The following is a 15087-nucleotide window of genomic DNA, read 5'->3' as shown; positions in this document are numbered from 1 at the left end:
CCGCCTCCTTGGGCCTGGCAAAATCAAGCCCTATGACTCTATGACCAGAACTGAGAGGGTACAAGTATCAGGAAAGATTGAACAGGCTGGGCTCTTTTCTCTAGAATTGAGAAGAGTCAGGGGTGACATGATAGAGGTCTTTACGATTATGAAAAGGTCTGGTAGGGTAGACATAGAGAACATGTTTCCACTTTCATGTGAGACCAGAACTAGGGGCCATAAATAAAAAATTGTCACTAATAAACCCAGTAGGGAAATCAGAAGAAACATCTTTACCCAGAGAGTATTGAGAATGTGGAACTCGCTACCACAAGGAATAGTTGAGGTGAATAGCATAGACACATTTAAGGGGAAGCTAGATAAGCACATGAGGAAGAAAGGAATAGAAGGATATGCTGATAGGGTGAGATGCAGAGGGGTGGGGACTAGGAGGATGCTCATGTGGAGCATAAACACCGGCATGGCCCAGTTGGGCCAAATGGCCTGTTTCTGTGCTGTAAATACTTTGTAATTCTATGCCACTATTTGCATATTTAAGGAGGGTTGAAAATTGTGGCCAGAGCCTCTGCTCTCTCCTCTCTGACACCTTTCAACAGCCCAGGGTGCAGACCTGAGGGCCCAGTGTATAATGATATACTGGAACACTCTGAGCAAAATGATTTCAGGGTTAATGTGGTTTCCAGCAGTAACTGGTGGAGTAATCATTATCCACATTTAAATATAATCAGTCACATGTTGAGAATCATTTAAAGAGAGGTCGGAGTCGTGTGCTGGACTAGACTTGCAGGATGAGGTTTCTGGTGGAGTTGGTTGTTCTGTCTCTTTGGGCAGTGAGTAGATTTATTTTTTATCGGTTTGTAATTATGTTCCTGCACTTTGCACAGTTAAAGTCATAAATGTTGTGCTAGTTTCCACAGCCTGCCATATGCCGGGTAGCAGGAGTTACTGAGGCCCCGGCACTGGTTCCTCCAGGGCCTATGATCAGGAGCTCAGTGTATTCAAATCTGGGGGCCAGGATTATACACTGCCTCTGTGTGGCTAAATCACCCTCCCTTCTAAACCCCAATGCAGAAGCTCATCAGATCTTTTCCTTATTATCATCTAGGTTGAGAGCAGGCGTGTCACTGCAGAGACCAAGTTACCATCACCCGTGCAGATCAGCTTATTCTATGAGGCTCTCTGCCCAGACTGCCGTGCATTTGTGGTAAATCAACTCTGCCCGACATGGCTGAGGCTGAAGGAGATTGTGAACATTACGCTGATTCCGTTCGGCAATGCTGAGGTGAGGTAGCGCGTCACAATATATTCACTGTAAAACATCAAGTCACCTGACAACTGCTAACATCTGTAGTCAAATACACGCAATAAGGAAATCTGTCAGCTTTACTGCTGCCACTATAGATGATGACTTGTTGGCACCATGAAAGGTTTCAGACCTGGGAGTGAGTTACAGGCTGGAATCTAATCGAGGGGTTTGGGGGGTGGGGGGGTTTATATATAGAATAACAAATACCCAGGAGTGAGTTACAGGCTGACATCTAATCGAGGGGTTAGAATTATAAAATCTTACAGTACAGAAGGAGGCCATTCTGCCCATCATGCCTGTGCCGGCTCTTTGAGAAAGAGCTATCCAATTAGTCCCACTCTCCTGGCTTTTACCCATAGCTTTGCAGATTTTCCTTTTTAAGTATTTATCAAATTCCCATTTGAAAATTATTAATGAATCTGCTTCCTCCATCCTTTTAGGCAGTACATTTCAGATCATCATAACTCGCTGCATAAAATAAATTCTCATCATCTCCCTTCTGGTTCTCTTGCCAATTAGCTTAAATCTGTGTCCTCTGGTTACCGACCCTCCTGCCACGGGAAACAATTTTCCTTATTTACTCTATCAAAACCCTTCATAATCTTGAACACTTCTATTAAATTTCCCCTTAACCTTCGGCTGTAACTATTTGTAACATCAAAGTTCTGATTGGTCCCCTTGGAGGGCAAGACCAGATTTCTGATTGGTCCCCTTGGGGATAAGACACACGCAGCAATTTGTCTGGAATGTGTAATTAGATCCTGCCTGCCTGCCTGAGTAATCAAGTACTTTGCAATGTGTAATTTGATCCACTCATTGTGACAGCCAGCTCCAGAGCTCAACAGTGCTAACACTACTGCTTTCAGAGAACAGGGAGTGCTCACCCCCCTCCCAGGTTAGGAGCACTCACACTGCCGAGTTCAGATAGGAAGGGGTGAAGCCATGGAGGGATTATAACATGAGGATGAAAATTTTAAAAATCAAGGTGTTGGTGGACAATGTTCCCCCAATACCAAAGCAAAATACTGCGGATGCTGGAAATCTGAAATAAAAACAAAGTGCTGGAAATACTCAGCAGGTCAGGTAGCATCTGTGGAGAGAGAAACCGAGTTAACGTTTCAGGTCGATGACCTTTCACAGAATCACAGAATCACAGAAACCCCACAGTGCAGATAGAGGCCATTTCAGCCCATCGAGCCTGCACCGACACATATCCCACCCGATCCCCGTAACCCCTACACCAACACATATCCCACCCTATCTCCGTAACCCCACGTATTTAATCCCCCTAACACTAAGGGTCAATTTATCATCATCAGAACATTCTGACAACAATCATCGACCTGAAATGTTAACTCTGTTTTTCTCTCTCCACAGGTGCTGCCTAACCTGCTGAGTATTTCCAGCACTTTTTGTTTGTATTTCAATGTTCCCCCTAATTTTATTGGGTGTGCGATCCCTTTAACGGGCTGCACGGGACCTCCAGACAGCCGCACAGCTTAGTGAGCACAGGGGTGATAGGTGACTTGGACTTGCTGCGTGTTTGGATACGTGCAGCAGGGTTTTAGATTAGCTCAAGTTCACTGAGGGTGGATGATGGGAGACTGGCCAGGGGAGGGAGAACATGGTGCAGGAGTCGGGGTGGAAGAGCATAATACAGGCCTAATAGAGGGCGGGAGAAAGTGATCTATCTTCCCATTTCGATCACATTATTGCTCTCATCCCCACCCCCCCTCCACCTTAGACCTGGATCACATTACCCCCCCCCCCCGCACACTGTTCTCACCGTGCTCCCGCCCCCAACAATTTCCTGACCTTCTCTCCCAGAGTTCCTGACTACCCCTCGAGCTCCTTACCTTCTCCCTCCCCCTCCCCCGTACTCCTGATGTTCTCCCTCCCCCCTCCACCCCGAGCTCCTGACCTTCTCTTCCCTGCCCCCTCCTCCAAGTTCCTGACCTTTTCCTCCCTCTCCGAGCTCCTCTCTCGTCCATCCCCACTCCTCCCTCTCCAATTTTCTCTCTCTCTCTCTCTCTCTCTCTCTCTTCCCCCCCCCCCACCCCGATCTCCCCTCTCTATCTTCCCCCTCCGATTTCCTTACCTCTCTGATCTCCTCTCTCTTTCTCCCCCCCACCACCCCCCCCCTCCCCGGCCCAATCCCTTGACCTTCTCCGCATGGAGCCGAGGGAAACATGGCGGTAGGCTGCTGCCTCCACACTGTTGGTGCTGTGCATGTGTAACCGGATCGAGTGCGCGTGCGTGGTACCAAACCGGCACGCATGTGCAGAGAGAGTCAAAAGTGCATTGCAAATAATCACTCTGTTAACCTTCTCTGTTCTAATCCCAGCTTCTCCGGTTTCTCTACATAACTGAAGTCTCCCATCCTGGTATTATCCTGGTAAATCTCCTCTGCACCCTCTCCAAGGCCTTGACATCATTCCTAATGTGTGGTGCCCAGAATTGAACACAGTACTCCAGCTGGGGCATAGTTTAATACATGTTGAGCAGAACCTCCTTGCTTTTGTCCTCTATGCCTCTATTTATAAATCCAAGGATCCCGTGTGCTTTTTAACAGCTTCTCAACTTGTCCTGTCACCTTCAAAGATTTGTGTACGCACACCCCCAGGTCTCTCTGTTCTCGCACCCCCTTTAAAATTGGACCATTTAGTTTGTATTGCCTCTCCTCGTTCTTCCTTCCAAAATGTATCACTTCTCACTAATCAGCAAATGATGAACATGTGGGAGTGAATAGAACACAGGAATCTAATCCACGTCCCATAATTCCATTAATTATTAGTTGTTTGGTTTTATTTCTGTCCCAGCTGCTCTATTAGCAGTTTGTACTTTTCTAGCCATGACTACAAGTTGCACTTTGATTAATAACGGAAGGTTATGATGATATAACCTGTTTGGCATCTACTCTAGCCTTTTTATTAGAACTTGCTCAGAGTTGCAGTGTGTTGGAGACAGGGCATGCTGACACTGTGAGCAATGTTTGCTGAGCTTTGACAAACAAACAGTGCAGGAGGCCCAAGTTACAAGGTTTAATTTCTGGGTGTTAGAAACAGCTGCTTCCTAAGAGCAAATGCTACAAAATTAAAACCAACATTTCTTGTCTCTCCATTGGAGGACTGGAGGCTGGGGACGATGTTAAGTCTGTGTGTTATAGTGAGAATTACTACACAGACCACAAGAGTAAATTCAACAGGTCTTTACTGGTTGGAGGTCAGGACTATACTGAATACAATATTATTACACTGTGCTTATATACCGGTGTGGTCACCACCGGTATTACGTATACAGCAGCCAAAGAAAGTAGTACCTTTCTTAAGGTGGACCAGGCTTAAGTTCTCTTAAGGTGGAACAGGTTACATACACCACAATCCTCCCTTTTTAGCTTAACAGTCATATCCCCAAATAAACATAACATATATACATATATAACTTCAGGTGTAACAGTTCAAAGGTTCAGTCTCTCAGGAGGCTTTCTGATTCGACTTGGATAACGCCTTTCAGTGGTCTCTGATTCTTGTTGTTGAGGTGCCTCCTCTAGTTGGTTGCCAATGTATTGGGTGTCATCATCATCAAGTGCATTCTCGGCCGAGGTAGATGCTTCAGGTTCATGAACGTCTTCCACAGCTGTCTCTGTCACAACCATGGGTTCGACCCTTGCTCTCGACTCTACCAGTTGATCCGCATGACGCCTTATCACATTATGACCAATATCTACGGTGTACATCAGAGGTCCTTGTCTGGCCCGGATTGTTCCGGACTGCCATTTTTCGTTTCCATAGCCCCTTGCCATCACTGGTTGTCCTACGTCGAAAGTTCGAGTGGTCTTGCTGTTAATATGCCGAAACTGTTTGTTTTCCACTTCCCTCCGCACATTTGGTTTTAACAAGTCCAACTTGGACCGCAACCTCCTGTTATAAAACATCATAGCAGGACTTTGGTTAGTCACAGCATGATCGGCGTTTCTATATGACATCAGGAACTTATCGACCTTGTGTTGCAGCGGAATCTGATCATCATTCATGGCCTTAATAGCCTTTTTGAATGTCTGGACAAATCTTTCAGCCAACCCGTTTGTCGCCGGATGATATGGGGCAGAGGTATAATGTTTAACTCCATTCTTCTTTAAGAATTGTTGGAATTCTTCCGATACAAACTCTGGTCCGTTGTCCGAACAGATCTGTTCTGGCAATCCGTTCCTTGCGAATATTGTTCTTAACACTGCAATTGTCTTTTCTGAAGTAGTGGTATTCATCTTGATGACTTCTGGCCATTTGGAATGTGCGTCCACCGCGATTAGGAACATGGAGTCCATGAATGGACCAGCAAGGTCAATGTGTACGCGTTGCCATGGGGCTGAAGGCCATTCCCATGGGTGTAGCGGTGCTATCGGAGGTGCATTTTGCACTTTTTGACACCCAGCGCAGCTTTTCGTTAACTCCTCAATCTGTTGGTCAATACCCGGCCACCATACGTAAGCCCTAGCAAGACTTTTCATTTTAACTCCCCCCAGATGACCTTCATGTAGTTCTTTTAAAACTCTTTCCCTTAACTTGGGAGGAATAATCACTCTTGTCCCGTACATCAAAGTACCATGGCAGACGGACAGCTGGTCTCGCCTTGCCGAGAATGCCGGTAACAGAGGATCACCCCGTGTTGGCCATCCTTTCACTGTCACCTCGTAGACTCTGGACAGTGTCGGGTCGTTCCTGGTTTCTCTTTCAATACTTGCATTGGTGACAGGTAAACACTCGATAATGGTCGAATGAAATAACTCAACAGGGTCAACTTTCGTCGTGTCTTCATCTTCAGGTAGTGGCAGGCGCGACAGGCCATCAGCATTGCCATGCTGTTTCGTACCTTTGAATTCTATCTGATATTGATGTGCCCCTAAGAAAAGAGGCCATCTCTGGAGACGCTGTGCTGTCATCACCGAAACACCCTTCTTAGGGTTAAAAATGGACACCAACGGTTGATGGTCCGTCAGAAGTGTGAATTTTTGGCCCTGTAGGTAATGATTAAACTTCTTCACTCCCCATACAAGGCTAAGGGCCTCCCTATCGATCTGCGCATAGTTGCGCTCAGTGGAGGTCAATGATCTGGATGCAAACGCGACTGGCCTTTCCGTGCCATTTGGCAATTTATGTGAGAGTACTGCCCCAATACCATATGGAGAAGCATCACAAGCCAACCGAATAGGCAGTGTCGGGTTGAAATGAGCCAACACTTCCTCTGAGGTGATCAATTCTTTGCTTTTGCGAAATGCCTCCTTACAGTTTTCGCCCCAGTCCCATGGTACCCCTTTCTGTAAAAGAGCGTTCAACGGATGCAGTACCGTGGATAGATTTGGCAGAAATTTATGGTAATAGTTAATTAATCCTAGAAACGACCTCAACTGAGAGACATTCTCCGGAGCGGGAGCCTTTACAACTGCCTCTATCTTGTCAGGAGACTTATGAAGCCCCTCCCGGTCAATGACATGACCACAGTACGAGATCCGCTTCTGGAAGAACTCACATTTCTGCCGATTTACTCTAAGTCCATACTCTTTCAGTCTGTTGAGCACCAGTTCCAAGTTAGCGAGATGTTGTTCATCACCATCACCTGTGATCAGAATGTCGTCCAGATAACATTGTGTGCCTGGAATTCCCTGTAATACCTGCTCCATGGCCCTCTGCCAAATTGCTGGAGCCGATGCCACTCCAAAAACCAGCCTATTGTACCGGTACAACCCTCGATGCGTGTTGATCGTGAGGTATTGGCGTGACTCTTCTTCAACCTCCATCTGCAAGTACGCCTGCGCCAGGTCTATCTCGGTGAAGTGTTTCCCGCCAGACAGTGAAGAGAAAATATCCTCAATCCGTGGAAGCGGATACTGCACCGTGTGAAGCACCGGATTAACGGTGATTTTGAAATCTCCACAGGTGCGAACCTTCCCTGGATCTCCTGGCTTATTGTTCGCAGGATGTTTCATAACGGGAACAATGGGCGTAGCCCACTCACTCCAATCTACTTTAGACAATACACCTGAACGTTCTAGTGCTTCCAGCTCCGCTTCAACCGTAGGTCGTATTGCATAGGGTACCGGTCTGGCTTTAAAAAATTTTGGTTGTGCATGTTCATCAATCTTGATGTTTGCCGTAATTCCTCTCAGTGTTCCCAGTCCCGGCTGGAACACCTCTTTAGCCTCATCCAATATTCTGGACAATCGTTTAGGTTTGACAGCTGTTTCCCCGGAATCTACCGTTAGTGCTTTCAAGGAGTGCCAGTCCATATTCTTTTTCCTAATCCACTCCCGTCCTAGTAGTGGTGGACCTCCTTCAGGTAGCACATATAAGTCCATTACTTGGCTTCCTTCGCCCTTGTGGACCACTTCTACCTCTATTTTTCCGATGGGGTACACTCTTTGCCCCGTGTACGTTTTCAATATAATCTCCGTATCCTGTAAGGGAATATGTTGTAATAACCTTCTGTAATCTTTCTTATTCATGACCGTCAATGCCGATCCAGTGTCCAATTCCATTTTTACTTGGACTCCTGCTATCTGAAGAGTGACCCAAATTGTCTGGAGGTCTGTATCCTTACCAACGTTGTGTATTCTTAAGCTATCCAGTTCATTACTGCTAGCGCCTGAATCTGACTTCTGTTCGGTCAAACTGTTCTTTGTCACCTTGTGTACCTTTGCATATTTTCCTTGCGGTGACTTTTTGTTGCTGGTCTTCTTTCCTGACCGGCATACTTTAGCTATGTGGCCAAGCCTGCCACACGTTCTGCATGCTTGGTTTTTAAACCAACACTGGTTCTGATCGTGCGTTGTCTTTCCACAACGATAACATTTGACAGAACTCAAACCCAATTTGTTTGTACCGAGTTCCGGTGGCCGTAGCTGCATTACTGCCGTGCCTCTCGCTGCGGCCTCGTGTGCTGCTGCCATAGTGACCGCCTTCTCGAGAGACAGCTCATTCTCCTCGAGCAGTCGCCTTTGTGTATCCTGTTTAAATAAACCACACACAAATCTATCTCGAAGTGCCTGTCAGTCCCGTTCCAAACTGACAATATTTTGCTAGCTTACGTAATTCCATCAAATATTCAGCATTGCTTTCATTTTGCAGCTGTCTTCTATCGTAAAATTTAAATCGTTCCGCTAGCATCAGCGGCGTGGGGTTAAGATGATTTTTTAGGACAGTAACAATCTGTTCGAACGTCTTATCCGCCGGTTCATCTGGCGATAACAGGTGTTTCAATTGCCCGTATGTCTTCGCACCCATTAAGTTTAGTAATGTTATTGCTTTATCTGCATCAGGAATTTTATTTGCCTTACAATAGTTTTGTATGCGTTCTACATACATAGCCCAGTCTTCTATATCACTGTCGAAGGCATTAATGTTCCCATGTTTAGGCATCATAGCAATTTATTGTATTTTTAATGTTATCCAAGATGGCGGCTTCCCGCTCTTGTCGTTGTCCTCCGCCCACAAAATGGCGGTTTTCCCGCGCTTGGCGGTCTTCACCCGTCCCCCGACGCTGTCTCCGCTTCACCGCGGCTCTCGCGCCTTCAGTTTCCCCAGACGCTGCGCCTTTAGCCCGAATGCGGCCCTTATCTCCGGTCGCGATCGATGTCCCGCGCTGCGCCTCTCGCTCGAAAGCGGCCCGGCCCTTATCTCCGGTCGCGATCGACCTCACCACCCTTATTCCTCCGTCTTCCCAGCCCCGTCTGTACAGCCAACGCGGTTGACTTTCTGTCGCGTCGCTGCCCGGCTTACCCACCACGAGGTAGTTAGTAGAAGAAGCTGACAGTCGCTGATGGAGGCTTCGAGGTCAGGATGTCTTCTGCACTCTGGTTGCTCGATGCCTGCCGCTCGACGTGTCTTCCAGTAGGTGATGAGGGTGGAAACCTCTCTTCGACGTCCTGTCTGTGGACGAAGTCGCCGTGGAAATTACTGCAGCAGGGTAAGAATCGGACTCGTCGCCACTGTTAAGTCTGTGTGTTATAGTGAGAATTACTACACAGACCACAAGAGTAAATTCAACAGGTCTTTACTGGTTGGAGGTCGGACTATACTGAATACAATATTATCACACTGTGCTTATATACCGGTGTGGTCACCACCGGTATTACGTATACAGCAGCCAAAGAAAGTAGTATCTTTCTTAAGGTGGACCAGGCTTAAGTTCTCTTAAGGTGGAACAGGTTACATACACCACAGACGAAGCATTTCTTTAGCTTGAGACACTAATTCTGGGGAATGTAGCCGGGCAAGTGGTGGAAGTGTCAGTAGGAGAGCATTTTGGCGACAGTGACCATAATTCGGTGAGATTTAAGGTGGTCATGGAAAAAGACAGAGACGGCCCGGAAATAAGGGTTCTAAATTGGGGGAAGGCCGATTTTAATATGATAAGGCAGGATCTGGCCAAAGTGGAATGGGAGCAGCTACTTATAGGAAAATCCACATCAAAACAGTGGGAGACTTTCAGAAGGGAAATAGAGAGAGTACAACGCCAACATGTTCCTGTAAAGGTCAAGGGGGGGGACCAACAAGCAAAGGGAACCTTGGATGACAAGGGATATACAAAAATGCATTAGAAATAAAAGGGGGGCTTTTGGCAGTTACAAAAGACTAAAGACGGAAGAAGCCCTAGAGGAGCATAAAAAGTGCAGGGGCATACTTAAAAAAGAAATTAGGAGGGAGAGGAGGGGCCATGAAATAACACTGGCGAGCAAAATAAAGGAAAATCCTAAGATGTTTTATAAGTATATTAAGGGCAAGAGGATAACCAGGGAAAGGGTAGGGCCCATTAGGGACCAAAGTGGCAATCTGTGTGTAGAGCCAGATGATGTAGGCGGGGTTTTAAATGAATTTTTTGCATCTGTGTTCACTATGGAGAGAGACAATGCAGACATAGAAATCGGGCAAGGGGACTGTGACATACTTGAACATATTAGCATCGAGAGGGAGGAGGTGCTTGCGGTTTTAGCAGGCCAAAAAGTGGATAAATCCCCAGGCCCGGACGAGATGTATCCCAGGCTGCTGTGGGAGGCAAAGGAGGAGATTGCAGGGGCTCTGACACAAATTTTCAGAACCTCTCTGGCCACAGGGGATGTACCAGAGGACTGGAGAACAGCTAATGTAGTACCATTATACAAGAAGGGTAGCAGGGATAAACCAGGGAATTACAGGCCAGTGAGCCTAACATCTGTGGTAGGGAAATTATTGGAAAAAATTCTGAGGGACAAAATTAGTCTCCACTTGGAGAGGCAAGGATTAATCGGGGATAGTCAGCATGGCTTTGTCAAGGGTAAATCATGTCTGACAAATCTGATTGAATTTTTTGAGGGGGTGACTAGGGGGGTGGATGAGGGAAATGCTGTGGATGTGGTTTACATGGACTTCAGTAAAGCTTTTGACAAAGTCCCGCATAGGAGACTGGTCAAGAAGGTAAGAGCCCATGGGATCCAGTGTGCCTTGGCGCGTTGGATCCTAAACTGGCTGAGTGGCAGGAGGCAGAGGGTGATGGTCGAAGGTTGCTTTTGTGACTGGAAGCCTGTGTCCAGTGGGGTACCTCAGGGATCGGTGCTGGGTCCCTTGTTGTTTGTGATCTACATAAATGATTTGGATGAGAATGTAAAAGGTATGATCAGTAAGTTCGCAGATGACACGAAAATTGGTGGGGTGGTAAATTGCGAGGAGGAAAGCCTCAGGCTACAGGACGATATAAACGGGTTGGTCAGATGGGCGGAAAAGTGGCAAATGGAATTTAACCCTGAAAAGTGCGAGGTGATGCATTTTGGACGGACAAATAAGGCAAGGGAATACACAATGAGTGGTAGGACCCTAGGAAGTACAGAGGGTCAGAGGGACCTTGGTGTACATGTACATAGATCCCTGAAGGCAGCGGAACAGGTAGATAAGGTGGTTAAAAAGGCATATGGGATACTTGCCTTCATTAGCCGAGGCATAGAATATAAGAGCAGGGAGGTTATGATGGAGCTGTACAAAACACTGGTGAGGCCACAGCTGGAGTACTGTGTGCAGTTCTGGTCGCCTCACTATAGGAAGGATGTGATTGCTTTGGAGAGGGTGCAGAGAAGATTCACCAGGATGTTACCTGGGATGGAGCGCCTCAGCTATGAAGAAAGACTAAACAGGCTGGGGTTGTTTTCCTTGGAGAAAAGAAGGCTGAGGGGGGACCTGATTGAGGTGTACAAAATGATGAGGGGCATAGATAGGGTAGATAAAGAGGAACTTTTCCCCTTAGTAGGGGGGTCAATAACAAGGGGCATAGATTCAGGGTAAGGGGCAGGAGATTTAGAGGGGATTTGAGGAGGAACTTTTTCACCCAGAGGGTGGTTGGAATGTGGAACTCACTGCCTGAAAGTGTGGTAGAGGCAGGAACCCTCACAACATTCAAGAAGCATTTGGATGAGCACTTGAAATGCCATTGCATACAAGGCTATGGACCAAATGCTGGAAAATGGGATTAGACTGGACAGGGATGGATGGGCGGCGCAGACACGATGGGCCGAAGGGCCTCTTTCTGTGCTGTAAAACTCTATGGGCTAGATTTTCAGTATAGACAGTTTTGGGGCGCTAAGCTTAGCGCCCGCCCGAAGTTATCGCCCGCCCCAAGTAGCGCCCCGTTGCCGGAAATTCAGTGGCTTCGCCCTAAGAGGTTGGTGGAGCGCTAAAAGAGGCGTTCCACTAGTATCTTTAGGCGCTAAGCCGGCGGTGGAGAGCGCAACACCCGAGCTCGGGCGCAGCACACGGCAGACACTCTGGTGCCAGTGAGCTCTTAAAGGGGAAGGGTGCATGTATTTTTTTCAAATGCAAAGTCTGGGGAGAAACGGGAGGAGGAGGAGGAGGAGGAGGAGGAGGAGGAGGAGGAGGAGGAGGAGGAGGAGATTGGTGCCCGGAAACATAAATAGACAGTTCAGAACAACACACAGCTTACTTCCACACAACACATGCAGAGTGCCTTTTGTACGAGTGCCCTTTAATTTGCGCTCCCCAGGGTGTGTTGCGTTCCATTTTACAAACGCTCTGGACGCCAGGCGCACAATGGGGCGGTCCAACTGAAGTTTGGATTCGGGGCGGCCAAAGGGCGTTGCACGAGGATGTGACGTCATTTTCTGCGCGCGCATCCGGGCGGCCGCTAAACTTTGCGCCGGCGCTAACGGGCAACTTAATTTGGGGCGGGGCGCAAACTGCGCTGCGCCCAGGCGCTACACGCATAGCGCCCGAAAATCACTTCTCTTAAGGCGCTAACTGCTGGCGCAAGCAACTGAAAATCTAGCCCTATGACTCTATGACACTCACACGTGTCTTTGAAGGAAATAGCAACTGCTTCATAACCCATCCCTACACTTTAAAATTTACTTCGCTCTACCCCTCCATGTCTTTACCGAACTCTTCTTGGTACTTCACCTCCATTCAGAAATGAACCCCAGGGCTTTGTTTGCATCTTTTACTGCCTTGGCAACCTGCATCGCTACTTTTAGTGATGTGTGTATCTGTCCCCCCAGATCCCTTTGCGCCTCTACCCTGTTTAGACTCTTATTTTCCAAGGAATATGTGGCCTCCTTATTTCTCCTACCAAAATCACCACCTCACACTTGTCTATATTAAATTAATTTGCCAATTACACGCTCATTCTGCAAGTTCGTGAATGTCTTCTTGTATTATGTCACAGTCCTCCTCAGTGTTAACTATAACCCCAATTTGGTGTCATCTGCAAATTTTGAGATTGTACTTCTGATTCCAGAGTCCAAATCATTTAATGGTGAACAGCAGTAGTTCCAGCACCGATCCTTGTGGAACACCACTTCCCACCTTTTGCCAATCTGCGTAACCACGTTTAACCCCTATCCTCTGTTTTCTGTTTTGTAGCCAGCTTGCTATCCATTCTGCTACTTGTCCCCTGACTCCCCATAATGTCATAGGGGTCGATTTTAACTCAAGTGCGGGGAATTGGCGGGTTTCCCGAATTTAGTGATTCCCACATGAATCTAAATGGGTCTGTGAAATTGATGCAAATTTTAACACAATTGGCCAATTGATTTCCAGCGTGTGGGAAGCCTTGGCAATTGAATATTTCCAGTCAGAAAGTCGCCGAATATGACATCATCATTGCTGCTGCTTTTAAGGTCCACAGCAAGCCTTGCTTCCTCTGCAGGCTCCCAAACTTCACCATTAAGATGGCACAGGAGCCTACAGGAGCAGCGGCCAGTGGGAGGGCCAGATCTGCCCCCAAATTTGATGAGGCTTCACTCCAGGCATTACTGGATGATGCTAGGGCCCACAGGGAGGCCCTGTTCCCTTCTTCAGGGAGGAAGAGGCCTCCCAGTCAGAGCAAGGCTGTGTGGCTACAGGTGGCAGGTCAAATCAACTCCTTGGGGCTCACACGAAGAACTTGGTTGCAGTGCAGGAAAATATTCCATGACCTTCTTCGCACTGGAAAAGTAAGTACTGTATGAAGTTTCCATCGCCCTCAATCTGATCCCCATTGCCTTTCCTCACCAGCACTCAGCTTTAGCAATCTCTTCCTGCACATCCCACTAGACACTCACATCCATGCACCCTTACCCATTCCCTCTCTCTCTATGCTCACATTCACAGAACTATTCCACCATGCAGCCCTCACACTCCCACTCACTCTGATGCTTTGAACACAACTGACAACACACAGGGAGGGCCCTTGGTCTTGCAACCTCACTCCATCTTTGTCTCCTTCTAAGTATCTATGCTATGCAATCTCTGCACTCACTCCATCATTCTCACTCAACCTCCACTTGTCTCCCTCATTGCAGGAAAAGAGAGCTCACAACAGGAGAGAGCGAGCCAGGACAGGAGGAGGGCCGCCCTCAGTAGCCCAGCTCACCTCCTGGGAGGAAGGTGTCCTGGAGATTTCCGGGGCTGACCGAAATGCGGAAGTTGGGGAAGGACAGACAGGAGCATCCCTGCAAGCTGGTGACAGAATAGTTTTCCCTCTCTCTCATTGGCATTGCATGAGTCGCTGATAATGATTTTGAAGCTACATCATATGGACTTATGATCATCTGCAAAATGCAATGTGCATGTAACCTTGGCATCACATCTCTAACTTTTTCCTTGACTCCCCCACAGGACCACCGAGAGCCCCCGTCCCCACTGTACAGGAGGAAGAGCCTGAGAATCCAAACTCCTCAGAGGAATCTGCAACCTCTGAGGTCGCAGCGTCAGCAGAAATAAGCGCACCCAGCACCAGCGCAGACACTCACACCTCGGTGGGACCTTTGGGACATAGAGTAGAGTTGTCACCTGGTGTATCACAGCTCACAAGTGATTGTGGAGACAGGGACAGCAGTGGAGAGTCCTCGTCGGAGGGCGCAGGACTCTGCCAGCTCGGCTCAGCTGTATGTCGACCCTCTGCCTCTGGGTCCATCCGTAGGATCAGTGGTGATGAAACTCCATGCACAGATGTAGGAGTCTTTGGCAGGTTTTGTCTCCATTGTCGCTGTGAGTGTGGAGCGAATGGAGCAGTCCATAGCGAACATGAGCAGAGCCTTTGTGGAGTCAGTGGCGCATGAACGCATCAACATGGAAAGGATGGCTACCTACGTGGAAATGATTGCTGCTTCCGTGGTAAGGCTGGCTACGGTAGAGGAGAGGATGGCTACGGTAGAGGAGAGGAGGGCAACGGTAGAGGAGAGGAGGGATACGGCCATGGAGGAGGTTAGTCGTCAGGGTATGGAAAACATGGTGAGTGTTCAGAATAGAATGACATCTCTTGAGGAG

At 47.8% G+C, this 15087-nt stretch overlaps 1 protein-coding gene across 3 annotated transcripts in view; it reads left to right on the top strand.

Annotated features, from left to right (window-relative positions):
• The first annotated feature begins 744 nt into the window (after positions 1-744).
• The window catches only part of LOC147104970 (gamma-interferon-inducible lysosomal thiol reductase-like), a 102793-nt gene continuing 88450 nt past the window's right edge, over positions 745-15087 (top strand). For all 3 annotated transcript variants that reach the window (XM_086010949.1, XM_086010948.1, XM_086010947.1), the window contains exons 1-2: positions 745-830; positions 1106-1282. In XM_086010949.1, coding sequence (XP_085867075.1) covers positions 789-830; positions 1106-1282 — 219 coding nt within the window. In that variant the 5' untranslated portion in view covers positions 745-788. The remainder of the gene's footprint in view (positions 831-1105; positions 1283-15087) is intronic.

The sequence above is a fragment of the Somniosus microcephalus genome, chromosome 18 (assembly GCF_052327205.1).
Source record: "Somniosus microcephalus isolate GS21.2 chromosome 18, FLI_Smic_1.0, whole genome shotgun sequence".
Lineage (NCBI taxonomy): Eukaryota > Metazoa > Chordata > Chondrichthyes > Squaliformes > Somniosidae > Somniosus > Somniosus microcephalus.
The sequence above is the reverse complement of the archived record's forward strand: the minus strand, read 5'-3'. Positions and strand labels throughout refer to the sequence as shown.